Consider the following 27497-nt stretch of genomic DNA (forward strand, 5'->3'; position numbering starts at 1 on the left):
TCGAGAGAAAAACACCACCAACAAGAGAAAAAAACTGGTAGCTAGATCCAAAGGTGGAAGCCAATTTTGACTTAAAGTATTAAATTTACACAGCCAAAGCTTATATGTGTCCTAGATTCGAAGGATCTCAAGTTATCAAGATGCAAGAAAAACACCTTTTTCCCATCCAAATACTAACCAGGTCTGACCCTGCTTAGCTTCAGGTGAGATCCGACACATTCAGGGTGGTATGGCCGTACACAAAAAACTTTTTTACTAATATCTCAAGCTGTACCAGTTCTGTGTGTTATCCCTAATGTAACCTGGGACTTGTTTGAGCTCCAGTTTCTGAAATGTAAAATAAAAAAAAAAATTGTTTTGGTCTAACGAACTAGGAATTATGTCTATCAGGTGATCATATTTACCCGTTTTTCCCCATTTTGGACAAGCCATTTGCAAAATTCTTCAATGGTGCTTAGTGTTTCAAAATCCTTTGAGCCCAAAGTTGCTTGATATGCACTGATACTTTTTATAAAATATATCTCAACAGCATCTGGAAAAAATGGAAATAATTATATAAGGCAAACTTCTGACTTTACAAGTGTCTAATATCAGCTTTGGCTCAACTGATATTTTTATGCTTAAAGTCCATGCCTGTTCTCATTCCAGGTCTCATAAGGACCCTTAAAAGGTTCAAAATATGCGACTTGAAGGCATCAGATGATATTTTGATTTTTATTCTCCATATGAAATACAGGGATTTTCTGTAGAAAAAGAAAGCTTCTGTCTGAATAGTTTTAGTATCCCTAAGACCCCAAATACTATATAAAACTACCAGGTGCACTACAAGACTATATTTTAACTAAATTAAACTCTGATAGCCAAGTACTGTCTACTGAGGTTTCTGTTTTGTGGGGTGGAGGGAAGTGAGTTGTAATTTTAAAAGTACTTTTAAAATACAGTTGTTACTGTTAGAAAATTTAATCCTCTAACTGGAAATTAACAAACACCAAAATGGATTACTTTTGTAGGCAGAGAAAATAAACATTTTAAAAATGTTCAAATTATATTCTTTACAACTCCTAAATTCCTCCGACAGGCCATTGGATCCATCAGTGTTCATTAATCTGATCAAGCCAGTTGAGAATGATACACTGTCCTCTCTCACCAGTTTATTTGTGTCTCTCCCAAAACCACCCACTTTCAAAAAGATGACCTTGCCAGACAACAACTATTGTTGAAGTATAAGTTAATCATTTGGCTTTTCTCTAGAACCCCAATAGCTCACTTTCGAATATAGGTCAAGGAAATTCTAACTGCTACAAACACCCTCTCTTGTAAATGAGAGGAAAAGAGTCAAGGAGATTGAGAGTGGAGGAAGAGGGGAGGAGAAGCCAATGGTTTTCTCGTTTATCACTAGATTTCCTCATCAACCAATATATCACAGGTCACATTCATAGTGTGTATGATCCCTGCTATTTATAAAGGTAATTTTTGCTGAGTTTTTAAGGAAATAAAGGAAATAGAAATCAGATGATTTTTTTTTTTTTGGTTCTGATGTTCCAGCTAATTTGGGGGAATATTATCAGGTCTAAATTCATGTGTGATTGATTTTGTATGTAATCCTGACCAGCCTATCTTTCCACTACAGGCATGAATAGCTAATTATAATCTTATTTATAGATAGACTATTTGCCAGTGTGTTTCCCTTACATGACTGGGAAACGATGATAACTGCAAGGCCACCTCTTCTACCTACCCCTGTGCTGGGCCTCTCCAGACATGGCATAAGCTTTGGCAAGTAATGCGCTTGTCTCTGCAGTTTTAGGGCTGACTTCAGTGAACACAGAAACACAGATAGAATAAGCCTGGAATAAAGAAAATTATGACAAGGTAAGTACCCAAATGAGAGTGTTTCACTGTGGATTTTCTAGTAGCTCCCATAGAATTGCTAGTTGATTGAAAGCCAATATATAGCTAATCATGGAGTTAGATGAGAGATGAGTTTGAGTCCCAGCCCTGCCACTTCCTAGCTGTTGAGTCTTGAGCAAGTAATTTCACCTTCACACATGGAAGGAATATTTAATTCCCACAGATTAGGGTTTGGGAAAGATTGAGATGGTATATGCAAAGCACTGGGCATGGTACTCATCACATGGTAAGTTCTCAATAAATGTTAGCTAGAATTATTTTTATTAGGTTTCATAGCAAAAATAAAACCATAATCTTAGCTCAGTCTCTCAAAAGTTCAGTCTCAAAGGCAGTCTTGTAAAGCATGGATCCTAGAGCTACACTGGCTGAATTCCCATCCCAGCTCAGCCACTTACTATGACATAAGTCACTTAACCTCTTCCAATGTAAAATATGGATGATATTTATCACAGTTATTATAAATATTAAATGAATTAATATGGAATTCTATGCAGCCACAAAAAACAATGGTGATCTAGCACCTCTTGTATTTTCCTGGATAGAGCTGGAGCCCATTCTACTAAGTGAAGTATTCCAAGAATGGAAAAACAAGCACCACTGTACTAACCATCAAATTGGTTCTAACAGATCAACACTTACGTGCATATACAGTAATAACATTCATTGGGTGTTGGGCAGATGGGAGGGGGGAGGAAGGGATGGGTATATATACACCTAATGGGTATGGTGCACAGAGTCTAGGGGATGGACATGCTTGAAGCTCTGACTCGGGTGGGGCAAAGGCAATATATGGAACCTAAATATTTGTACCCCTGTAATATGCTGAAATAAAAAAAATTAAAAAAATAAAATAAAAAGAATTAATATGTGTAAACTGTTTAGAATACCACCTGGCATATATAGTCAAGACTAAACAAGTGAAGGATTTTATTATTATTTGTGCTAAATGGAAGGGGTAACACTTAGGAAGGAGAAAGAAGAAAACATCTAGTCTACACCCACCAGCAACGAAAGAACAATCTGTGCTTAATATTTTACAGGCCAAACACTATGAGGTGTTTCAAAGAGCTGAAGGGATTACCAGACAACACTTTGGAGCCAAGATGCAGAGCAGAGTTGTTACAAGCACAGGCTCTAGAGCTAAATTTTTTGAGTTCAAATACCTGCTTTACCACTTGTTAGCTATACAACTTCAGCTGAATTAGCTGTAACTCTCATCCTTAAAATGAGATAAAATAATAATGGTGCCTATTAATACTTCAAAGGGCTAGTATATGGAGTAAATGAATCAATACATCTTCAAGTGCACTTAATAAAAGCATTCCATAAATTTTAATTCTTATTTTTTTTTTTGGTGGTGTTGGGAAACACTGATATTTATTGTTTTATCCATTCTGATCTGACCACTGCTTTAAGAAAGTCTTGAACACAAAAACAAGACCGGCTTTCTCTGTAAGCAATGGACTTCCTGCCCTCAGAGCAGCATTCCCTAACATTTCTCCACTGTGTGATGCTTATAATCTTAGATTGTAGGATTGCTTGTGATACCTTTTCTTCAGTTTCTGTTTTCATGCATACTGTTAGAATGCACTGCACTTTTTCGATGATATAGGAAAGCCACTTTTCAATCTGCTTGTCACTGTGGAAGATACGTGAAGCCACAAGCAGCATTCTCATTTGGAAAAGAGAAAGGTGGCTTTAATAGTTTCAAGTACATGATACACAGAAGTGCCCTAAACTGTTATCATATAGACCCAACATTCCTTCCTATGTTTTATTTTGGTTTCTCCTGGGCATTTGTCAAGTTAGTTACCTCCAAGTCAAACACCCTTTTGTTGGTTTAACCTTAGATTTGGAAATATAATCAACTAGACTGTCTTAAAAAACAAATGACATAGTTACACTAAAATACCATGATTTTTCATTTAAAAGGCCTTTTGTGTTTCAGTTGCCCCTGTATCTTTTTTCCTTGGATTAGACTCACATTTGGATTCTTCTTCCCAGCACCTACAGAGATCAGAAGGGGTGCCAGAGAGGGAAAGTGCTGGGCTACAGATTAAATGATACAGCAGGTCCACCCACCTGAATTAGTGCTCTCTACCCAGGTCATTTAAACTTGACAAAGAGCTCCTGTGTGGATCTGGAGGGAAGTCAGGGTTAAAACAGAATCGATCCCACCGCTTGTTCTGAGAAGCCCAAGCTTCCCTGACTCTGGGCCCAAACAAGACCACCCAAGCTGGGCCGCAGCCAACCCACCAACCTGCTGCAAGTACTGGATGGCTTGGTCGTGGTTCCTCCTCAGCTGCTCGATCTGAGCAATTTCCTCATATAAACCAATCAGATCTGACGTCCTATCACCCTTGGCAGCAATAACATTGCCAATTGCCTTTTCAAAGTATGCCAGAGCTAGGTTCAGCCTGTGGATGGCCAAGGAGGCTCTATAAGAAAAGGTACGAAGATGGAAAGTCACAGGGGCCTCTTACTTTGCAGACACAAAAGGAATTGATTCCAAGAACTAAAGAATTTGGCCTTCATAGGCCAATAATCTGGGTGGTTGGCTCAAAATCCAGCCTTGCTGTAAATAAACTCCTATTATCCTGCAGTTTACCCACCAGATCTCACTAACTGCCATTCATGAAAGCCATTAATAAGTTATGCTATCATCTAATTTTATTAAAAAGCAAATGGAAAAAATGGCTTCCAGCAAGTCACAAGATGGGATAATTTACTCATAAACAGAGTTTCTAAAATCAAAGTTTTATTACTGCTGGTTCACTCTCTTTCAGGCCAAAGAAAGTGTTTGCTTTGTTTAATTTATTTTGGTTTATTCCTCCTCAGTTAAAAATGAGAAAGGATAGAGAAAACAACATAAATATCCCCCAAAACGGAGTGGTTGAGTAAATTATGGCACATCATATAATACTTCAGAAACATTAAAAATCATGTTTTCTTTTTAGACTAACAATATGAGAAAATCAAAGTGTGCTAAGTGAAAAAAGCAAGATATAAAACTGCACTCAAAATATGAGATATATATATCTACATATCTCCAAAATGTTCACAGCAATTATGTCTGGGTGGTGATATTACAACTGACTTATTTTCTTCTTCATACCTGTCTGTATTTTCAAATTTTCCTTAACAAAATTATGAATATAATTCTTTTAAAGTGAGATAAAATAGTATTTCATTCAGGTTTATCTTTCTAGAGATAGCAAGGCAAAATGAGAACATGGGTGGTTTTAAAGCCAGTTCTGACAGTTATTAGCTTTATCAAATTCTAAGAGCTTACATTTCCTTCCAAATAAAATACAGTTAAGCATATCTATATTATAAGGTTATTGTAAAGATTAAATATTATATGTAAAATCACCTAACATACAGTAGATACACAATCAATATTACTTCCCTGTAACCCCTATCTTTGTATTCCCAAATTGAATTACAAATATATGTGTGACAGTCAAGCACAGTGGCTCATGCCTATAATCTCAGCACTTTGGGAGGCCAAGGCAAGAGGATTGCTTGAGACCAGGAGTTTGAAACCAGCCTGGGCAACATAGCGAGGCCTCATCTCTACAAAAAACAAAACAAAAAACCAAAAATACATGTGTGAGCTGGGCACAGTGGCATGCGCATGTAGTCCCAGCTACTCAGGAGGCTAAGGCAAGAGAATTCCTTGAGCTCAGGAGTACAAAGCCAGCCTGGACAACATAGCAAGATCCTATCTCTAAAAAAGTTTTTAAAAATTAAAAAATACATATTTATGTGTTCAAAATTATTTTATAGGAGGCATTTTAGCAACAGTCACAATTTTTTTAAGCTGGGTGGCTTATTTTTCCCCTGAAGATTAACCAAAAGAACACTGGTATGTTACCTGATGATTCTTTATAAAAGTAATTTTTTGATCAATGAGACCACTATTTCCCTAGCCCATAAGAACATAAATTATAGAATTATAATGGCTCTTATCAAGAGCTTATAGGGAGATATTAGCAAGGTGTCTGTCCTGAACAATCCTGCCTTAGTTTCTCTACCTTTAAAATGAAAAAAGGTATTTGCCTTTACTAGATATTTAGTCAATATCAACTCACTGTGTCAGATGCCCAGTTACAATCCTAGGTCTTCTATTAGTTCTATCACCTTGAGTTAATCTTTCTGTGCCTTAATTTTCTTATCTATAAAATTAAAGTAATAAAACTACCACCCTCATAAGCTGTATGGAGGCTTCCATTAAATAAATTATGTAAAACATTTAGAACAGTGTCTAGTATGTAGTTATACTTAGCAGGCATTCCAACACTTAGTACAGTGCATGCACAAAATAAGTACTCAATAAATATTGTAGAATGAAGGAATGAAATGAGCACTAGAATTTTTCTGAAAAAGGAAGGAGGCCATCTTTCACATAAGGCAGAAAAACTTTAGCCACTAAAGACATTCCAATTTATAGCCCTATGGACTTAAGTCAATAGTTTGATTTAGCTCTGGACATTCCAACATCTCCCTACCATTTCCCATTTGACTTCTAGATTCATGGTTGTTTAGAGGAGCAGACATAATACATGTATTAATATTTCATTTACTCATCATTCAGTCATATGCCCTATTGTGCCAATGCTTACAGTTTTGGAAACAGATTGCTTTTGAGGATGTGAAGATTTTTTAAAAACCTAGGGAACAGTAAACTTTATTTTTTTCTTCTGATAATCTGATAGGCCCCCTCTCATTTCTAAATATTCTGATTCTCAGAGGATCCCTAATTTAACTGCAAAACAGTTAAGTCTTGTTCTGGCTTGAACAAATTCCATGAACTTTGTTTCCATATGAAGCACAACTTTCCTTTAAAATGTACACGCTGTGCATAGCTTTCATAGCCTCCAATTGTCTTCATTAATTGTTCCTTCTTCATCTGTTAAGATGTCACATGTAATGACAAAAGTAGGTGGCAATTCAGAAAAAAAGCTGTAATCCTAGAATAAGCGTGAGAGGCACTTTATAAGGAACAGCTAAGAGTCCATGAGTTCGGATCATGAATCCAACACTTACAAGCTGTCTCACTTGGACTCTTTGTTTAACCTTAGCTTCAGTCTCCTTGGTGTCTCTCTAATGAAATAATAATTACACCAACTACCTCAATCATTGTTGTGGAGATTAAATGGGGCAGTGCACAAAGAGCTTGGAGCACAGTGTGTGCATTTGGTAATTAAGAGCCTCCTTTATTATGGTTTGAGTTTCTGGGTTTTTTGCTCTGAATATTTTTCTCCCTTATATAGAGAGTACAGAATAATCATGTAACTCCAAGCCTCATTCACAAAAGCCTCAGCTTCTCCAAGCCCAGATCTTACCTGCCCAAAGCAATTGTTAGGTCTTTCTCTGAGACTTGCAATCCACAAACGCTTCCCTTATGTAATTCTTTCAGTTCCTTCATATTTCTCTCTGCCTTCTGCAGGTTGAAATAGGCCTCTCTGCCAGTGAAACAGTCAAGGAAAATGCCAGGCACACAAACTGCCTGCCACTGCACAGGGACAGCAGTTGATGAGCAAACAAAAGGGCCCCTTGGGAAAACGAAGCAATATTTGAAAATGGGTACTTAACTATGTTCTCTATTTTCCATGTGTGTATGTTGTCAAGAAGGAAGAATTCTTTAGAAAAGGAATAGGGCTTTGGGTTTCCTGTGGTGGTGGGCTGGAGTGGGTGGCATTTGCAGGAGTGAACAAAAACTGTAAATTACACTAGATTTCCTTCAGAGGCGTCTACTGCATGACAACAGTTATTCACTTTCCCCAAGTTGGTTCACACGAATCGTAAAATAAAGGAACTAATTATGCAGAAAGGGACTTTCTGGGTCATTCAGAAAGTCCAAGCAAAGCAGGTTTTTGGCCAGAGGCAAATAGCAGAAAAGAAAATCCCCTTAATTCCCAAACATCCTTCTATTTCCCACATTTTCAACAGCCCCCTGCTGAGGGTATAACAGAGAAAGGCCACATAGCAGACTTTGCAAGTTGAGCATCAGGACCAAAAAAGTAGAAGAGGGGATGTGTAGAGAGGAGACTGAGGACAGGTGGGCTCAAAGAGTACTCAGGATTATTCATGAACATGAAATGCCCTTAACATCTTCCAGTGGGGATGGTACCAAAAGGTTGTCAAAATCACAAACTTTTTGAGGAGAGGAACAAATAATAGTTCCCCTCTGGGAATTTGGAGAACTACTCCTTTTGTTTATTTTGCTTGGCCTCCAGCCTCACTGGAAGTATTCAATAGCATTTCCAAAAACTAAAATGATCAAGAGTCATTAAATCTGTGGTTTTTGGCTGCACATCTCAATCACTTGGGGGCTTTTAAATCAAAAGGGGTGGGCCCCAGACAGAAGTAATTCTTAAAAGCTCCCCAGGGGATTACAATGTGCAGCCTACTTTGCCAAATGGTGCTTTAAATGACCACCCATTCTCCCCATTCCTGTATACTGCCCAGCCACCCCCACCCACATCCTCATTGCTAATACTGATTTTCTTGGGTACTCAGTGAGGAGTAGGACAGACTCAGAAAACCTTCACCTGGCCAGGGGAGGTATCACTAGTCATATCCCTCCTATGGCTCAACTCAGAGCTTATCTTGACAGATAGGAGGAAAATACATACCTTTCTAAATGGAGATGAGAGGCCAGTGGAAGGCCTAGACACTGGAAAAGAGCTACAAGGCCTTGGTCCATCTCTCACCTTCCTGTATGAGACAACCTATTATGCACGTGTGGCCCATCACCAAACCCAGCTGGGAAGGGAAGGATATTGGTTCTGCAGGAGCCAGGCCACACCCAGAGTGTAGTAGAGCATGACCAGAGCTTCCAGGATTTCCTTTTTCTCCTTGTCTAAGGTCATGTTTGCCTTCCAGGTCAACAGTGTGTTCTTGGCAGACTCAGCATGTTTCTTAGCCTGAACTGGGAGGCCTGAGGAAGTTAGAGGGTGCGTGGCAAGAAGAAAGACATTAAAAAGGCTCATTTCGGTCAAAGACATTCCTGGGAGGGGATAAGGTAGGCAGTGCAGTTATCATATGGTCTGTAGTATAACATTTGTTCCTAAGTCTGGCTGTGAATCAGAATAATTTGAAATGCTTATAAAGAATATATTAATAGATTCCTGGGTCCCACCCCAGACCTATTGAGTTAGAATCTCTAGAGGAGTGGGGTCCAGGGACCTCTAATTTTAACTAGCTCCACAAGTAGTTCTTATGCAGTCTTCCTGGCTGTAGACCTCAGTGTGGAAATCACTGATAGAGAACTGAAGTGGACGCTGAGTATCCCATTCCCAATTCTGCTGCTAATGCCATGTGACCTTTTCAACCCATAAAGCTTCTCTAGCCTCCAAATGTCAAATGACAATAATTAAAGAGGCTGCCCCTTACCAAACACATGGAGAAAGTCCAGGAACAGACTAGGTTATGCCATAGAATGTTGGGCTTTTAGCTTTCTGGAAAGACATTCTATAAATACAAGGGCTCATGAATGCAATTACTTACATCTGGGGATTTTTTTTCAATCCACGATAAAGCTAGTGATACTAATTGGTCACACGTACACATAAAAAGAATCTAATTGATAAATGCAGTGGGCCCCTAAGAAGACAAAAGCAATGCCAAACCCCAACTAGATAGAAATGAGGGAGTTTTCCCCTTGTTTTATTTTTTAAAGATTTTTTAATATAAACCCTTGGGTCCAGGGCTGACTTTCCTCAGTTCACAGTGAGAAAGCTGCTCTTCTACATACAAAACCCTGACCCAGAAGATGGTCTAGTGATTTGGCACCAGGTTCCCCTCAAATGTGCACTGTGTCACAGGTGAGGGGCAGCCCCCTTTTCCAGCTGCACCCTGTTTCTTTTCCCCCTTGTTTTCTAACTAAACGCTGGTGTTCCTGGTCACTTACTGAAGTCGTTATTTGTCCAGTTAACACAGGCAAACTTGGGGACACCCAGTTTACAGAGGTACTTCCTCATCTTCCAGCCTAACTCATGTCTTTTCCTTTTCCTAAATGGAAAAGGAGATGCCCTGGGGAAAAGAGAAAAGCCAGCAGAGAGTATACTATCCTAGTTCTCCTCCACTCTACTGAAAAAGACAATGGCTGGTGTTCTCTGCAGGCACCTAGGGGCTGCTAAATACATTCACCCCCTCCAAGTAGGCCACTGTTCCCCTAATCCTCACTTCAGTCCTACTCAGATCGTCCTGCCTCTCGCCCTTGGAGCCCAGTCTCATAGCGTGGGTGCAAATCAGTGGCAATAGTGCTAACTTAAAAGGACTTGCCTTTGATGCCTACAGCCCTCATATGTTCTAAATGTGCCCGACCTCCTTAGAGAGTTACAATCCATGATGAAGCTGGTAATACTAATTGGTCACACACCAAAGGAAAGGGAAAAAAGCCATCTCTGGGAGAGCAATAAAGTGATCCAGATTCCTTTTCCCTTTTGCAGCCGTCACCAAAGTGGCGGTAGCCAAAATGAAGTTCAATCCTTTTGTGACTTCTGACCAAAGTAAAAACCATAAAGGGCATTTCAAATGAACTTCCCAAATTTGCAGAAGGTTCTGTCCTCCCCTCTTTCCAAAGAGCTGAGATGTAAGTACAATGTTTTATCTATGCCCACGCAAAAGGATGATGAAGTTCAGGTTGTGTGAGGACACGATAAAGGTCAGCAAACTGGCAAAGTAGTGCAAGTTTACTGAAAGAAACACGTCAGCTATACTGAGTGGGTTCTGTGGGAAAAGGCTAATGGCACAACCATCCATGTAAGCATTCACCCCAGCAAGGCTAAAACGGGACAAAGACTAAAAAAAATCTTGAATGGAAAGCCAAAGCTCCCAAAGTTGGAAAGGAAAATGGCAGATATAACAGAGAAACAATTGAGAAGATGCAGGAATAAAGTAATCTTATATACAACTTTCATTAACTGCTAAAATGAAAAATTAAAAGCAATCCAGAGCCAAGAAGTCTCTGTAGAACACTCAGAATCTCTCTTCTAGAAGTTTCAAATGAAGAGAAACATGGACTCTGGTTAAAGAGAAAGCTATGTCCTAAGTTAAAAGTGGCCTTCAAATTGCACTGTGTATCACAAGCACCCTGTTAAAATGCAGATTGCTGAGTCTCACTTCCAGTTGTTACCATTCACAAGTTCTGGGATAAGAACAAAGAACTCATATTTACCACAAGCAACAGGTCTCAGGTGGGAAGCAAGAATTCACATTTATAACTATCCTAGATGATATTAATGCAGGTTATCTGAGGACCACCACACTTGAAGAAACACTGAGTTAGTAAAATCTTGATAGAGGAAGTGGGATGCATCTTGTTTTTGAAGAGTGGATAGCACTTTGGCTGATAAAAGAGGGGCTTCCACTTGGAGTAAACAGCCTGAGGCCATAAAGACAAAATAGTGTCTGCCTATGTGTGTGCAAGGATGAGGCTGGGTGGATACAGGGGTTAGGGAAGATACTAAAGGAACCAGTCTTACTGAAGGGAAACTTGGAATTGAAAAATGTATAAGGTATGCATCGGCTATGTAAAATGAAGTCTTGGTTGTTGTCTTAGTCTGTTTGTGCTGCTATAATAGAATACCTGAGACTGGGTAATTTGTAAAGAACAGAAATTTCTCACAGTTCCAGAGACTGAAAAGTCCAAGATCAAGGCACCAGCCACCTGGTGAGGGAACCTCTTGCCATGTGCCTACATGATGGAAGGTGGAAGAAAAAAAAAATGGGGCACTGCATAAAGCTTCTTTTATAAGGGCCTAATCCCACTCACGAGGGAAGTGCCCTTATGGCCCAGTGGCCTCTGAAAGGCCCCACCTCTTAATACTGTCACATTGACAACACCTGCATTTTAGAGGAGACACATTCAAACCATAGCAGATGCCAAGATGAGGAGGTTGGATTTGATTTGTCAGATAATTGGCAGTCTTCATACATCTTGAGGAAGGTAGTATCAATTAGTAAGCTCACAAAAAACTCTACTAGGGACATTAGAAGCTGAGATTGCTACTTTAGAACAAGAACATAAAGTAGGCAACTGAGAGAGTCTTTTGATCAAATAGGTTGTTTCCCACAACCAGGTGGGCCCTTAGGAGTATGTCATTAAGGAGTGCAAAAACCAAATTCATATGCCTACCTGGGTCCTTAGGAGGAAGAAAGGTGACACTAACTGGAGGAGCTACTGAAAACCACCCCAAATTAGCACAGTACTCCTTCCGGGCTCATGAATGGCAAATGAAACAACCATCACTTGAGTAAGTTGCTCTGAGGCAGTCCCTGAGGCTTTGCAAGCCTGCCCTCTCCCTGCCTAAGCGTCCCATGCTGGTTGTGAAATCCCCAGAAGGAATACTTTTCCTCTAAGCTCAGCAGCTAATTGATTATACAGTTCCACAGGACCATGCCCCACACTGTGGTCCTTCTGATGCTAAAGCTGAGCTGGTGACCAACGTGGCTTAAGCAAACTGAACAGTTTGCTAGATTTAAAACAGTTTATTACACTTTAAGCCCTTAAAGGGAAAAATCACTCCTTTCACCTTCCCAGAACCCACTCTGGTCTCCAAAGTGGGGTTACATGTACCCTTATGGGTATGCAAGATGCCTACCCAAGGTGTGGGGGGAAATATTTAAACTTCTCTATTTTTTAATCTTATCCCTTTTTTCTGTTTTATGATTATTTACAATATTACGTATTAATGCTATTGTACACAACTTACAAATTCACATACACGGAGTAATTGAGTGTTTGCTCAAATTTTTTTTAGTGATAAGGGAATTAACTCTCAAGAGTTTGAAGACCATCTCTCTGGACAAATGTTTTCCAACCTTGTCAAGATGAAAGAGCTCTTTTTATATTAAGAAAAATCATATGGCTTCCTGCACTTTGTGATAATAATTATTTTTACAGTACATACTACTTGAGAAAATTCATGATGACAAAAATTACTATGAATTCAGCATCAGTAACACTTTGAAATGAATTTGCATCTTATTAACTGCAAGAACACCCTCTTTTATGTGAAAAAGAATACTGTGTACATAAGACTTATTGTTGTATGTATCTATGAAGGATGCTCAAAGAATTATGATCTCTTTCCCTAACTCCAAGCCCCACATCTTCACTCCCAAAGTCTGCTCTTAAACCAAGTCATTTTCCTTTACCTGCCCTCCCAAGCCAAGGACATGACCCTTCTCTCTGCACTGACAGTGCAGCAGTTATAGATGTAAAAATCAGGTGACAGCAAGGCCTGCTTCTGGAGCTTGAGATTCAGGAATACAAGGAAGTATTGATGAATTAGAAAAATGAGTTCAAAAATTATCCACTAAACGTATTGATCATTTTGCCTTAGTTTGGGTTGGGATTCTATCATTGATGTCTATTACACCGACTCAGGCCAGAGAGAATCTGGTCAGAGCTACCCAGTCTTTGGAGGTTGCTACTGTTACCAGAAAGCACTCACCTTTGATCATCCATATTTAAGCAGCGGGGTACAGTGATTAAGAGAGCACAGTCTATAGCCAGACTTCCCAGGTACAAATTCTAGCTTAGCCACTTACTACTATCTACGTGGCCTTGAACAAGTTACTTAAGCTATATGTGCCTCAGTTTATTCACTTATATAATGGTAATGATAATACCTTCCATTTTACGGTTGTTGGAAGAACTAATTTAATATAAAAAGGATCAAATAATGCCTGATTGAAGTGAGTTTGAAGATATATTAGCCTTTGTAATTATTATTACCAGGGTCCATTTCTCTTACTGAGTAGTTTATTTATATTTGTCCATCCTTTCGATATTTTTCATAGTGCTGCTTCAGAATCTTTGTAAAAAGGCTGCATTCTCAAATGCAAATTCACTTCAGGTAGGTATTAGACTGCTGTGGGTCAGATTAACTGGTTTTTATCATTCTCTGTTGTTTCTGTCCCAGTTTGTTTTCTTTTTTAAACCAACTAGACGGAGAAGACAGGGTTCATGACTTATGCTTCTTTCTCTGGATTTTGCAACACTTATAATAGAGCCCTGAATACCTGGAAGGTTCCCAGTAATAACACACTGACTAATTTATTGTTTTGTTTAATAATAAGCAGAGTTTCCAGAAACTGCTTGTCCACGTTACTGTATTCTCCTTCTTGAACACCTGAAAACCGTTCACCTTAGGTGCCAAACCCTCCTGGTGTCTCCACCTGCCCCTTCTCAGCTGCCATACACCAGGCTCCTCAGGACCACCGCCAGGGCAATCAGTAACGGAGTTCACTTCCAGCATCCCTTCCTCTATTCCACCAACCAACAGCCTTCTACACACTCTGGCTGCAAAGGCCTCACATTCTCTTGCAAACCCCATTTCCATCATTACTCCATTTTTTTTTAAAACCTTCAAACCGTCTCTTCTAACTGGCTCCTTCCTCTCCACCTAGAATCTTGCTTCATCTCCTCCTCTTGTAAAATCATCTTCCCTTGACTTTCCTGCCTTCTCTAGCTACCCTTCCATTCTCCTTCATTCCTTTCAATATGTAGTAAGTAGAATACACAGTCTAGTCCTTGTTCTTTCCCCTCATCCCTAGGATCTGGCTTCTGCTCCAACCACTGTGGGGAAACTGTTCTCCTGAGGTCCCTTCAGAGACCTGCTAATAAATAAATCCAATCATTTCTCAGTCTCTGTGTCACTGCAGCATCAGACACCCTTACCTGTTCGGCTCTCAAGGCTCTGCACCAACTTGGTTCTCCTTTATAAACCTTTTTTAATTGATTCTTTGCTAACTCTTTACCAGGGTCCTTTGTTCCCTTCCATTCATGTGTCCATTTTTCAGTTCTTTCAGTTTCTTCCTTTTCTTCTCTCCTTCCCTCTCTTTCCCTCATGAGAAAGAAAAGTGTTCAGGGCCGGGCGTGGTGGCTCACGCCTGTAATCCTAGCACTCTGGGAGGCCGAGGCAGGAGGATCCCTCAAGGTCAGGAGTTCGAGACCAGCCTGAGCAAGAGTGAGACCCCATCTCTACTAAAAATAGAAAGAAATTATCTGGACAACTAAAAATATATAGAAAAAATTAGCTAGGCATGGTTGCACATGCCTGTAGTCCCAGCTACTTGGGAGGCTGAGGCAGAAGGATCGCTTGAGCCCAGGAGTTTGAGGTTCCTGTGAACTAGGCTGACGCCACAGCACTCTAGCCCGGGCAACAGAGTGAGACTCTGTCTCAAAAAAAAAAAAAAAGAGTTCTCAAGCACATTCAGCAAATAAAATTCACCTACAATAATTCCTGTGAACTAGGCTGATGCCACAGCACTCTAGCTCGGGCAACAGAGTGAGACTCTGTCTCAAAAAAAAAAAAAAAGAAAGAAAGAAAAGTGCTCAGGTCTTTCCATCTCAGAAGTTTTATCAACTCCTGTTCCTTCAACCTTGGCCTCCATGGTTATAATTTACCATTTCCCCTCTCTAGTTCAGGTCTCAAATATTCCTCAATGGTTATTATTTTCCTTTTCTGGTCCCAAATGTCCAGCACAAGTGAAAATGTACTACAGGTTGAGTATCTCTTATCCCAAATGCTTGGGACCAGAAGTGTTTTGGGTTTGGGATTTTTTTTTAAATTTTGGAATATTTGCAGATAACCAATGGAGCATCCCTAATGCAAAAATCTGAAATCCAAAATGCTCCAATGAACATTTCCTTTAAGCATCATGTCAGCACTGAAAAAGTTTCAAATTTTGGATATCACATTTTCAGAGTAGCGGTTCTCAGATTAATGGATTTCTCTTGCAATTCAAAATCAATATACCAAAAACTAGACCCAGCACTTCTCTCCCAGTCCACTTCCTTTCATTACCTACTTATCTCTGAAAATAGCACCTTCAGGGACCTGAAACTTCATCGTCATCTTTGAGCCTCACTTTTCCTCAACCCCAAATTGAACACTATGTCCTGCCAATTCTTCCTTCATGGTCTCTCTTTGAATCATCATTTTTGCATAGGTATACATGTCTATGGTTGAAAAGTTAAAATTATACGAAAAGGTAACACCCCAAGTATCCTCTAAGTAACTTTTATATTTCATTCTTGTGTACCCTTCAGTGTTTCTTTATGTAAATACGAGCATACATTTTCATTTCTCTGCCCTTCTTTCTTATACAAAAAGAGGCATATTATAAACACTATACTGCATGGTGCATTCTCTTTTCCCCAGGAGATCTTCCTCTAGTAGTATATGGAGTTTTCTCATGTTCTTTTTTAAAGCTGCATATATCCCACTGTATGTACTAGTTCCCTATGGATGGATACTTGGTTGTTTCCAATCTTTCACTCATAAAGAATGCTGCAAAGAATAATCTTATCCATATGTTGTAAGTGTGTATCTAGGAAAGATTCCCAGAGTGGGATTTCTGGTTTAACAATAAATGTATGTGTCCTTCATAGACTCTTGGACCCTTACCTTCTCACCCATCCCCTCTGTCACTAGTCTAGTTTTGGACCTAGATGACTGAGATAGCTTCCATTCCATCATTGCTAGATTGACCTTGCCAAAAGTACACTTAAATACTTTCATCATCCTGCTGGAAAATCTTCATAGTGCTCCTTCCCTACCAAACAAATTACAAATTCCTTAGCCTGTATTTAAAACCACACCATGGCCTGCCCAGTGCACCCTCCTTTCGAAGTTCATCTTAGCAGCGCTAACCAGAGAGGGCTGCTTACTGCTGCTGTTTCAACAGACATTGCACTTTCCTTCCTCGTGCCTTTGCCCATGCCATTCTCCTTATCAGAAATACCCACCCCTTCCTCTACCTCCCCAAACCCAACTCATTTTTTACAGTCCTTCTTAAATGCCACCTCCCACTGATATCACTTAACATCGCAGCCGGAAATGATTTCACTCAATCTTCCCAAAGCCCGTTATTTCAATCAGTTACATGGCATTTACTTTATAGTGCCTTCTATCACAGCTATGTCTCTAGGTAGCTCACCTTCCACACTAAGATCTTTAAGGGCTTCTGTACATTATATTTCCCAAAGTGCTCTTCATATATTTCACATATACAAGTTTCTCACTAAATACTCACTGAAAGACTGTTTATTGAGAGAAATCAGGCTTTTGGCTTGACCCTCATATCCCAGTGCTGAAAAAGGCTCAGAGGGAAATGAGGAAAGCAGGTCTGATGGCTATAAAACATGCACATGTGCAGCGAAGCATGAACACACACAGACACACACAACCTGCCTACACAGAGGGCCAGCTCATATATTCTGTCCATTTTCAAGCAGTTACAGGATTAGCGACAACAAAACTAAGTGGAGCCCAGCAAGCACTTCATCTTTCTCAAAGGTCTGCAATTTTTCAAAGCCTTACTTGTTTTATTCCATGGACCAGACACTAAACAAAATGCTTAAATGAAGAAACTGGGTAGGACTACAACTGAAATAAGAGGCACTGGGCTAGTCTCAAGTAAAGGTCACAATCATAATCTATTCTAGGAAACTGTAGGCTGGGTGTCACAAAGTCTGGGGTCAAGTCTAGGTATTTTACCATGTGGGCGCTTTGTTTAACCAGGAAGCTGTTGTTCCCATCTAGAAAAAGCAAACGAAAAACTCCTTTACAGGAAAACTTTTTCTACTCCGACCTATTATCCTAAACATAGTTCTCTATTAATGCAGCAGAAAAAACTGAATTAGGTAGAAAAGGATGTTATCACCATCTTTTGTGGTACGACCTCCTTACTTATATTGACACAACTTGGAATCTAATTGGAAAAGTAAAACTCAAAGTCAGTTTGTGGCTGATCATGGAAAAAGTTGATTTCAGAAAATGCAGGCCATCCTCCTTTCATAGACCTACAATGGTGATCTTCTATGCAAGCCAGCGGCAGCATCTGGCCTTGCCCTAGGTTCAGACAAATCTCAAATTCCTTCCTCTCCAGTTTAAGCTGTCATCACCTCAAATCTGAATTCCAGTAAGTCTCTTAACCTGTATTCCTGAATCTGGGCTTTCCCAGGGCTCAAGAAATGTACTTGTCCCTATAAAACCAAGTTATCAGTGAGCTACCAATTGCCAAATCCATGAGTCTCTCTTCAGCCTTTACCTTATTTGACTTCTCTTTATCATTTAAACTGTTACAACCACAGTGTTCTATTTGAAACCCTCTCTCCTCCCTTGGCTTCTGTGACATGGCCCTTCTTGATTCTTCTATTTCCTTTGCTGGCCCCTCTTCTATGACCCAACCCTAATGTTCTTGTTTTCCAGTCTTCTGCCCTCTGTCCCCTTCTCTTCTGTTTCTACACATTTTTTTCTGATCAAGCTCATCCACTCCTGTGGCCTCAACTTGCTCATATGGGCTTATCTCTCCCAAACTGTCTTCTTTCCTGAGCTCTAGACCCAATTTTCAGTTGCCTACTGAACATTTCAACATAGATGTAACCCAGCCTGTCAGAAGCCAAACCTTAGAAGCTTCCTCCCCCTTCCTCCATCAACTTGGTCTTCCTCTTTAATTCTCTATTTTTGCAAATTTTCCAGGCCATGCCTGCTTCAACTTCAACTCTTCCCTGTCCTTCCCACTCTATATTGAATTGGCCACTAAATTGAATTGGCCACCAATTGTACACTTTAAGTTATCTCTTCTGCATTCCAACTGCCATAGCCAATGCCTTCATCAACTCTCACCTGGGCAGGATAATGGCCTAACTGGTCTTCACCTCTACTTTCTCTACCAGTCCAACCCATCCTCCAGAGTTCCTCATTTTACAACATGAGCTTGATTACTACCTCACTTCAAATTTTTTAAGAACTCCCAGACTCCTTGATATCTGGGCCCAAATGGCCTTTATAGTCCCATTTCTAAGCATGACTTTTCTGTCCTAAGGTGTCTTCTGTTCTACCCTAACCCCTTGGGTCTAGAGAGAACCTACAATGTTCTCTATGAGGAATTTCATACAGAATGCCCTCCTGTCACCTTCCATGCCTTAGATCAACACATAAAAAGGGCCAACTCTGTACTTTTTACCACTCCCCTCAAAATCTACCTGGTAAACCTATATTCATCCTTCGAAGACAGGACAAATATCACCTTCTTTCTGTAGCATTCCCTGACCTTCCTCAATGGCAGAACCACTGAACTGCCTCATCTATGTTCCCCAGAACTTTATTCCTACCATGAATATGGTGCCTATCACAAAATCCCTGCATGTGTCCAGAGCACAGGGATCACTACTGTTCATTTGCATATCCTTAGCACCTAGCACAGTGCCACTAGGTTTATAGCAAGAGCTCTATAAGTGCTGAAGTAGCAAATCCCTAAATTTGACTCTTATCATGAAGGCAGTAAGTTTTTGAGGAAAGTAGTCTCATTGGAATAGAGAAAGTCCAAGTAAGGAAGAATGGAAGCCCATTAGGGTCAGATCCTTTCCAGTGGCCCTCAAATCTCACAGATGTGGCTGCCTGCTCTGCCAGTAACTGAGGACTCCCTCCTCTCCTTAGCCATGGCAGCCTTCTTTAAGAACACAAGAGATGTGTTCTTAAGGCCTAAAAAAAAGAACCTCACTGTGACTCATGGTATAACTGTCCTGATGCTGTGATGTCAACAACTCGTGATCTTGTCACATCAATGAATGACTGTAAAGTTACATTAAAAACAAGTGAGGCTGGTCTGAAGGTAGTAAGTTATCTCAATTGACTGTTCACAGTCAGTTACAGATCAAACTCCTTATTCTACACTCTCTCCCCTTTTCACTACTGCACTTCACTGGTCTTAAAAAAAATGAGTGTAAAAGGGCCTATGGAGCCCTAAGGAGGAAAACATTTTCTGAAATTAATAACTGAGAAATGAGTTTGATTTTAACTTTTCCAACAGTTCTGATTTATTATATCTAGCCTCATATGGCCCAGGTGTATTGTTCCCTTACCCTGTAGCCTTCAAATCACTTAAGCCATAAAGCCCTTAATTTGTATTGTAAATTAGGCCTCACTGAAGACTGAGGTCCTCTAGGCCAGGGGCTCAGTTCTAACAAGGAGTAATGTGCTGATCCATATTGTGTACAAAGAATTGAGCTTGATCAAATTAGACCTAGTCCATGCCCTTAGGGAGCTTCTATTTCAGAGGCAGTAGCACTTAAACAAAGCATATATTGAGTACAGTGCAATGAGTTCCACAGAAGTGTATATAGTCCACACAGGGGGACATGGCTGGTCAAGGAACAGAGGGTCTAGAGTTGGCTATGTGGCTGGTTTCAGAAATGTGCTCTTGCCTCTCCATCTGTCAACAAATATTTATTGAGCCTCTACTACAAGTTTCTACCCTCATGGAATTTTCACTTGGGTTCCAGTTTTAGCAAATAGATTCCTATCTTATTCTCCTGTGGTACCACCCAAAAGCACCATTTCTCTAGGATGAGGATCCTGCCTTCACTAAGCCAGACCTTCCAGGAACCTGAGTTCCGTCCCTAGAGTTCAAGTCCTGTAACAGGATCTGCCTCCCTCCATCATTATTATCTTTCTTACTAAGATCTTTGCCACACTCTCTGCCTTATCCATGGACTCTCCCTTCTCCTGATGAAGTGTGAACTAGGGACAGGAAGGGGCCCTCCCACAGTCATCCCCACCCTCAATGAGGTTGTGTGGGCTCAGTTCAGCCTTCAGAGGCTGGCCACCCAGACCCAGCTGGGGAAACCAAGTACCTCTCAATGTCAGGTAGCCATAAGCTAGGCTGGCCAAAGCCTGTGCACATTTCCAGTGACCTTCCCCAAAAATAATCCGAGAAAGGATGACACATCGAATCAGCTCCTTGTTTGCTTGGGTATTCTGTAGAAAGCAAGTAAGTTATTATGCTTTTTGGAAAGGAAGAAAAGTCTCCAGCCCATGAACTTATCACTGGAATGTAGGACTGCATTCACCTGTTATCTTTTTTCTCTTCTCTTTCCTTCCTGTCCCCCTGTTCAATCCATCGAGTCCAGTTGGATTTACCTTACTTCTAAATCCTAAAACCAAACTCTTTTCCTCATTTCTGCCAAAAGTACCCAGTGTAAACTACCCTCGCCTTTTCCCTGGCTGGCCACAGCAGCCCCTTCTAACTATTTCCCCTCTGGTCCTGACAGCCTACTTTCTACATGATAGCCAGAGCGACTTCTTTTAACTTTTTATCACGAAAAACTTTAGAGATATACAAAAATAGCCAGCATGAAGAATGACTCACTTTGCTGCATCAGTTATCTACTCATGGTCAATCTTGTTTCATACCTATACTCCTCATCCATCTGTCCTTGCCTTCTGTTATGCTGAAGAAATCAAAGACATTCTATTGTTTCCTCTATAAACATTTCATAAGTATCTCTAAAAAATATGAACTTAGAAATATAACCACAAAATCATTATTTCACCAAAATATTAAAAATTCCTTAAAATCAAATATCAAGTCTCATAAATATAACTGTTTCATAAATCTAATTCTTTTTATAATTTGTTTTGATGTCCACAAACTGCGATCAGTCTCTTGAGTCTCTTTTCATCTACAGGTTCCCCCTCCATCTCTAATTTTTTTTCTTGTTAAGTATTTGTCAAAGAGGCTGGATAATTTGGTCTAGTATTTCCAACAGACATGAATTTTGTTGACTGTATTCTCACGGTGTCATTCAATGTGTCCTTCCACTCTCTGTTCTGCCTTTGTATTAGCAGTTGGATTTAGAAGTTTAGTTAATTTTAGCTTTCTTTTTTTAATGCAAAACTACTTCATTGGTAGTGGTATGTTCTTCTATCAGAAGACACCTACTATCTGGTTGTCTCTTTTTCTGATACTAGCACAACTATATTAACCAATTCATAAAGGACTGTAAAATGCTGATACATGAATTCTATATTCCTTCCTCATGTGTTAGCTAAAATAATTCTATAAAAGAGAAATTTCCCCTCATCTTCTCTTTGGCTACCCAATAGTAGTTCACATTAGAAAGCCATAATTCATGGTATATGTCTGCCTTTTCTTTACCAGCTTTTAAAACCATGAGTCTGTTCACTAACATGCTCTAATGGTGACCAAATAGCTTGTTCATTATTATTATTTTCATAAACTTGTAGATTTTTAAACATATTTTACATGCCAGTGTAATATTTTTAAGATATAAATCAGATCATAACTCTCCTATACAAAACCCTCCAACAGCTTTCCCCTTTTTATTCTTAATGAAATCCAAAGGCCTTATCATGACCTCCAAGGCACTGCAAACTCTCACCTAACCCTAATCACCTCCTAACTTAATTTCTACTATTCTCTCCTTCTTTCCTTTTTCCCTCTGCTACAGCTGCACTTCCCAGCTATTCCTGAACATGGCCAACTAACTCTGGGCTATGCACCTGCTGTATCCTCTGTTTAGGACATTATTCCACGTAGTTCATGCACTCATTTTATTTTCACTTTGTTTACTTCAGACAGGCCTTTCTTGGTCACCTTATCTAAAACAGTCTCTCACTCCATCTCCCATGATCCCATTACCTATTTTAACTTTTTCTTTATGGCATTTACTTCTATCGGATATTTTATTAGCTATTATTTTTGTGTCTTATCTATTATCTATCTCCCCAAATAGAAGGTAAGTCTCTCAAGAACAGAAGTTTATTCCTCATGTTCACTGTTGCATGCCCAGTGCACACAGGAGGCATGCATTTGATATTTGCTGAATGAATCATCTGTCTTTGCAAGGAGATAAGGAAGAGGTAGGGGAAAGAGCCTCTTTGCCCCTATAGAACTGATAGACAAAACTTCCCAAGAAATCACAGAATTGCATATTCCAGTCATATATTTCAGTGACTTTACAAACACAGTCATTTGTTGGCTGCACCAGTTGATAAAGTCAGGCGTTTATTTATTTATGTCCTCGTAATGTTAAAATAGCACTTCAAGAAATCAAAAACCTGAAGTTTCAGCCCTGGTTCTAATGTTTATTAATTCTGTTGCTTTGGGGAAGATGACCCTAATCCCAGCTTCCTTTTCTAAGATGTGGAAACCTATATCATCTACCTTACAGTTACTGTAAGGAAAAAAAATTAGCATCAAAGTGATCCAAATTTGTTAAGTGCTATCTAAGTGCAGCCCATGTAAAGACTGACGTACAGGTACAGGAGTGCCCTAGGTGAGTCCAAGGACTTCTTCCTCCTGACTCCTATCTCCTACCTAAGTTGATGCTTCACCTGTTCCCTACTCAAATATACAGATGCAAGCAATGGTAGGAGGGCATTTTCCCTGATGCTCAAAAACAGCCATTCATTCTGCATTTTGAGAGTTCACCATGGGCTGACCACAGTAAATACTAATTTCTATTTTGATGAAGAAGCATAATACCATGAAAAATCAGTTGAATAGGAGTCCAAAGCTTTGCATTCTGTCCTGATTCTGGACATTCTGTATTCATCCCCAAACTCCCTGTCCTGGAGAAAATGAGACAACCAGCATGGGCTCTAGAGGTCACCCCAGCACTGCTGCTGCTGATGGTGGCATCCCCCTACCCTTCAGAGCTGTGAGGACTGGGCTGGGTTCAATTTATTTTCTTTTTAACAGCTTTATTGAGGTATAATTGATATATAAAGAACTGTACATATTTAATGTGTACAATTTGATGAGTTTAGGGGCTGAGTTAGATTTAATTCCTAACATCTAAATCTTTGTCATTTATCTATATCAACTGGCAAGGGAATTTTCAAGCCTTAAAAACTTACATTTGCACTCCATGGCAGACAGTATTTGTCTGTTTCTAGAAATGATCCTTCTAGCCTGGGTTTGTGGGTCCAGACCAGGAAGACTGTCCTTTGCAAAGATCTCTGGATAATTTACAGAGATAAATGTACAGATATCCATCTAGAGAGGCAACAGCTTCCATCGTCTGCCTCTGAGGTGTCTCTCAGCCCTTTCTAAGCCATCTGCAGGTCTTTTTTCATACATGAACTGTAAGATCATTTTTTTCCCTTAACCAAGAATAGCCAGGAAGTCAGGGTACGAACTCCTCTGTTGATAAATCATGTTCTGGAGGCAGACTGGTGCCTATGTTCAAATAATGAAAGTGGATGTCATGCTGTCTCAGGTTCCTGGATTTTAAACACTCTTGCTTACCCACTTGCTCTGAAATCCTAGTTCCCAAGTCCTTGACTTGCACTGAGAAATGCATACTCAGACTCTTTGACCTCTGCTGCTACCTCCTGTTTCTGGCCCCTTGGTTTTCTTATGATTCCACTGTAACCACAGGCATCTTAGCCATATCCTTGCCAGGCCTAAGCCTAGACCTGCCTGGCTACCCTTGTTCTCAGTCCCTGCCTCACTATCTTGGCCTTCTTGTTAACCAAGAAGTATCATCTTGAAACCTTTCAGGAGAAATTTTTTTTTCTAATTTTTTAAATTAAAGGTAATCAAACATCTACAGGAAGAACCAAACATTAATTCTTAGTTTAAAGCTAGGAGCACAAATATTCCAAGGAGGAACGGGCAGTGAGCTATGCGTAGAACCGGAAGGTGGGCAGCTCTGCTTTGACCGCCCACTTTCAAAGAAATAGAACATCTTCCTGTGCTTCATGTGCTTCAATCTGCATTTAAAGCAAAGCTTCTCTAATTATGGATGTACTTTTTAATGGAAACAAAAACCTACTGTTTTGTTTGTTTTACCATTTTTTCCTTAACCAGTTGAGCAATTTTCTTCTGGGATTGAGCTAATTTGTCTTTGGGAAGAAACATACAGTCTACGGCCTTCTCCTCATCCTTGGCTTTAGTTTCTTCTTCACTCTCTCCAGACCCACCAGAGGAATAAAATTGATCTGTTTGTTGATGTGCTGGGATCTTGGCTTGCTGTGACCTGTGGATATAAGAGGGGCATAGAGGCAAGATATGACCTTTGCCTATCTAAACAAGATAAAATTGAAGGACACAGCTCTCTCAACGGGAGAAAAGGAACCTGCTTTCTAACATAAACTTGAAGGAATAAAGCTAAGTGATAAACGCATGTCACTCTCAAAGAACTAAGACAGTAATGTGGTGTTCAAATTAAGCAGATTTGGTAAACCATCCACCTGCATTAAAGTTACAGCTCTGCTGCCTACTACCACATGACCCTAAGCAAGTTATTAATTTACTTCTCTGTAAAATGAGGAGTCAATATGAATATCTACCTGATGAGGTTATGGGATTGAGATAATACTCAGAAGTCATTTAGCAATTAGTAAGTGCTCCTTTAATGTTAGCTTTTACTATCATCATTAGCTCCATGATATGGTTTCTTCATCTACAAAATGAAGAGTATTGAATTAGAAGATCTCAAAGAGCCTTCATGTTCTCAAATTCTGATCCAAACCAGGAAATAAAATGGGTATCATGAAATAAGGGAAAGGAAACCAACATTCTGAGGCTAGACTTTGCATGTGTTCTTTTACATATCTTAAAAGCTTCAACATGTATTGGCCAACTAACTAAAGTACATGGGGTCCCACCAGGGAGAGGGAGAAAATCCCACACTGTGTCAAGTGTGGTTTCAGAGAGAAATATCCTTTCTTTAGAGAGACAAAATTGTGTCTTCCACGGGAAGAGAAACCTGAAACCTTCAGATAAGTTTGCAATAGTAAACTAAACACGGAAACAGCCATTAAAATGTCAAAAGTAAACATTGTTACATTAGAAATAAACATTGTGAGAAAGAGCTGAATTGAAAATCTCTCTCTCTTATACTCACACAGTCTAGAAGATCTCTGACTTCAATGCAGAACATAATTGTGAGTGAGTAATTGGAATGGTGAAGATCAAGAGTTAATTTCATGCAACAAAAGAGATAACCATATTCTAACACCACCAATAAGATAAAAAATTATCCAGAACAAATAGAATTCTGAGATCTTAAGAGCAACAATAGAGATTTTAATTTAGTATAAATAAGTGTCCCAAAGGAATCATCTTGTACACACAGTTATCTTCTCAAAGTTCAGCCATTGCTTAGTTTTTAAAATAAAATTTTACCTTTCTTTTCCACTGATTACTTAAGCAGTGAATGTTCAATGTTTAAAAAAAAAGAAAATTCAGAAAAGCATGAAAAGAAAATAAATGTCAGGTGTAATCTTTTATACCAGGTTTGAAAAATGACATACTAATATCCATCCAGTCTTGTTATAACTAACCTATCAAGAGGAACGCAGGCAAACCAGGTCACGTAGATAGGAGAACAACATTTCTTCAGGATCAGGTGCAGGAAGGACTGCCTTCTGCCCAAAGAAAGGATGCTTTCAGTAAACACACTAACTCAATGGAAAAGCCAGGGAAGGTCAGAGATGTGATGTGATCAGAAGACAGGTGATAAACTTGCCTCTTCTCTGCCTGGTGAATTCCATACTCTTCCTTCAAAACACAACTCAGATGTCACCTCTGCTGGAAGTCTCTCACTGGGGAGCAAGAAAGACACCCTCCAAAGGGCTTGCAAAAATTTCCCCCAAACTGCTACTACAGTGTGAATCACATTACTGTCTGATTTTTTGTTTGTTTCTTTGTTTTCTTTCTGAGTCTTCTTTGCCTTTTGGCAAGTAAATTCCAGCAGGGCAGAGGCTGAGCCTCATTTGTCTCTGAAACCCTGATACCTGGGCCACAGTAAAAACAAATGATGGCTTGTAAAATGATGAACAAATGAATGAAAAAATAAATCTTTACAATGTTTGAAAAATACTGAGGAGAAAGGAAATCTGTGGCAAGAGACCATAACTTAAGAAAACTAACAACCAGCCTGAGCAAGAGCGAGACCCCGTCTCTACTAAAATTAGAAAGAAATTAATTGGACAACTAAAAATACATAGAAAAAATTAGCCGGGCATGGTGGCGTATGCCTGTAGTCCCAGCTACTCGGGAGGCTGAGGCAGTAGGATCGCTTGAGCCCAGGAGTTTGAGGTTGCTGTGAGCTAGGATGATGCCATGGCACTCTAGCCGGGGCAACACAGTGAGACTCTGTCTCAAAAAAAAAAAAAAAAAAAAAGAAAACTAACAGAAAGAAAATTTAGTCCTTCAACAGAAATTTTTGCTTATGCTGCCTATTTCACAGACCTAGAGCAGAAGTTAAATCTATTGGGGGTCGCCAAAGAAACTGCTAGTTATGGATATTAAAAATTATAATCCCTAAATATTTTAAATTAAGCCGTGAATGAAATTAAGCTAAGAACAAAGGAAACAAGCTCCAATAGCAGGGACCTCAAAAGAATGAGAAACATTGAGGTCTTGACAAACGATTTGAGAATGTAAAGCCCAGAACTAGCTTTGAACATCATTGTAATAAAAGATGAAAAAGATGGCTAGAAAATATGGACCAGTCATATACCTCAAAGGATAGTCAGAATAAAAACAATAGGAAAGTTGAATGAAGAGTCTGCCTTGCTAGGCTTATAACTTATTCCAAATGTTGCCATCATAAATATGAATTCTGGTTAGTAATATTCAATATGAATTATCTGATTATTTCCAAGATATTCTACTGTGAACTCTATAATTTTTGAACTCCAATTTGTATAGTTATATAACTCTTAACCTCAGGATATTTTATGAAGTAGTACAGAATTATGCTATCCAATGTGGTAACCACTCGCCACATGTAGCTATCAAGC

At 39.6% G+C, this 27497-nt stretch overlaps 1 protein-coding gene across 1 annotated transcript in view; it reads right to left on the bottom strand.

The window, feature by feature from the left end:
* Positions 1-404: 404 nt before the first annotated feature.
* Positions 405-27497, bottom strand: part of TTC23L (tetratricopeptide repeat domain 23-like) — a 28782-nt gene continuing 1689 nt past the window's right edge. Inside the window, exons 2-7 of the mRNA XM_012640518.1 lie at positions 24538-24724; positions 20573-20696; positions 8701-8857; positions 7260-7385; positions 4172-4349; positions 405-532 (exon numbers count right to left, since the gene is read on the bottom strand). Coding sequence (XP_012495972.1) covers positions 509-532; positions 4172-4349; positions 7260-7385; positions 8701-8857; positions 20573-20696; positions 24538-24724 — 796 coding nt within the window. The 3' untranslated portion in view covers positions 405-508. The remainder of the gene's footprint in view (positions 533-4171; positions 4350-7259; positions 7386-8700; positions 8858-20572; positions 20697-24537; positions 24725-27497) is intronic.

This window comes from Propithecus coquereli, unplaced genomic scaffold (assembly GCF_000956105.1).
Source record: "Propithecus coquereli isolate 6110/MARCELLA unplaced genomic scaffold, Pcoq_1.0 Scaffold154, whole genome shotgun sequence".
In the NCBI taxonomy this organism is placed as follows: Eukaryota; Metazoa; Chordata; class Mammalia; order Primates; family Indriidae; genus Propithecus; species Propithecus coquereli.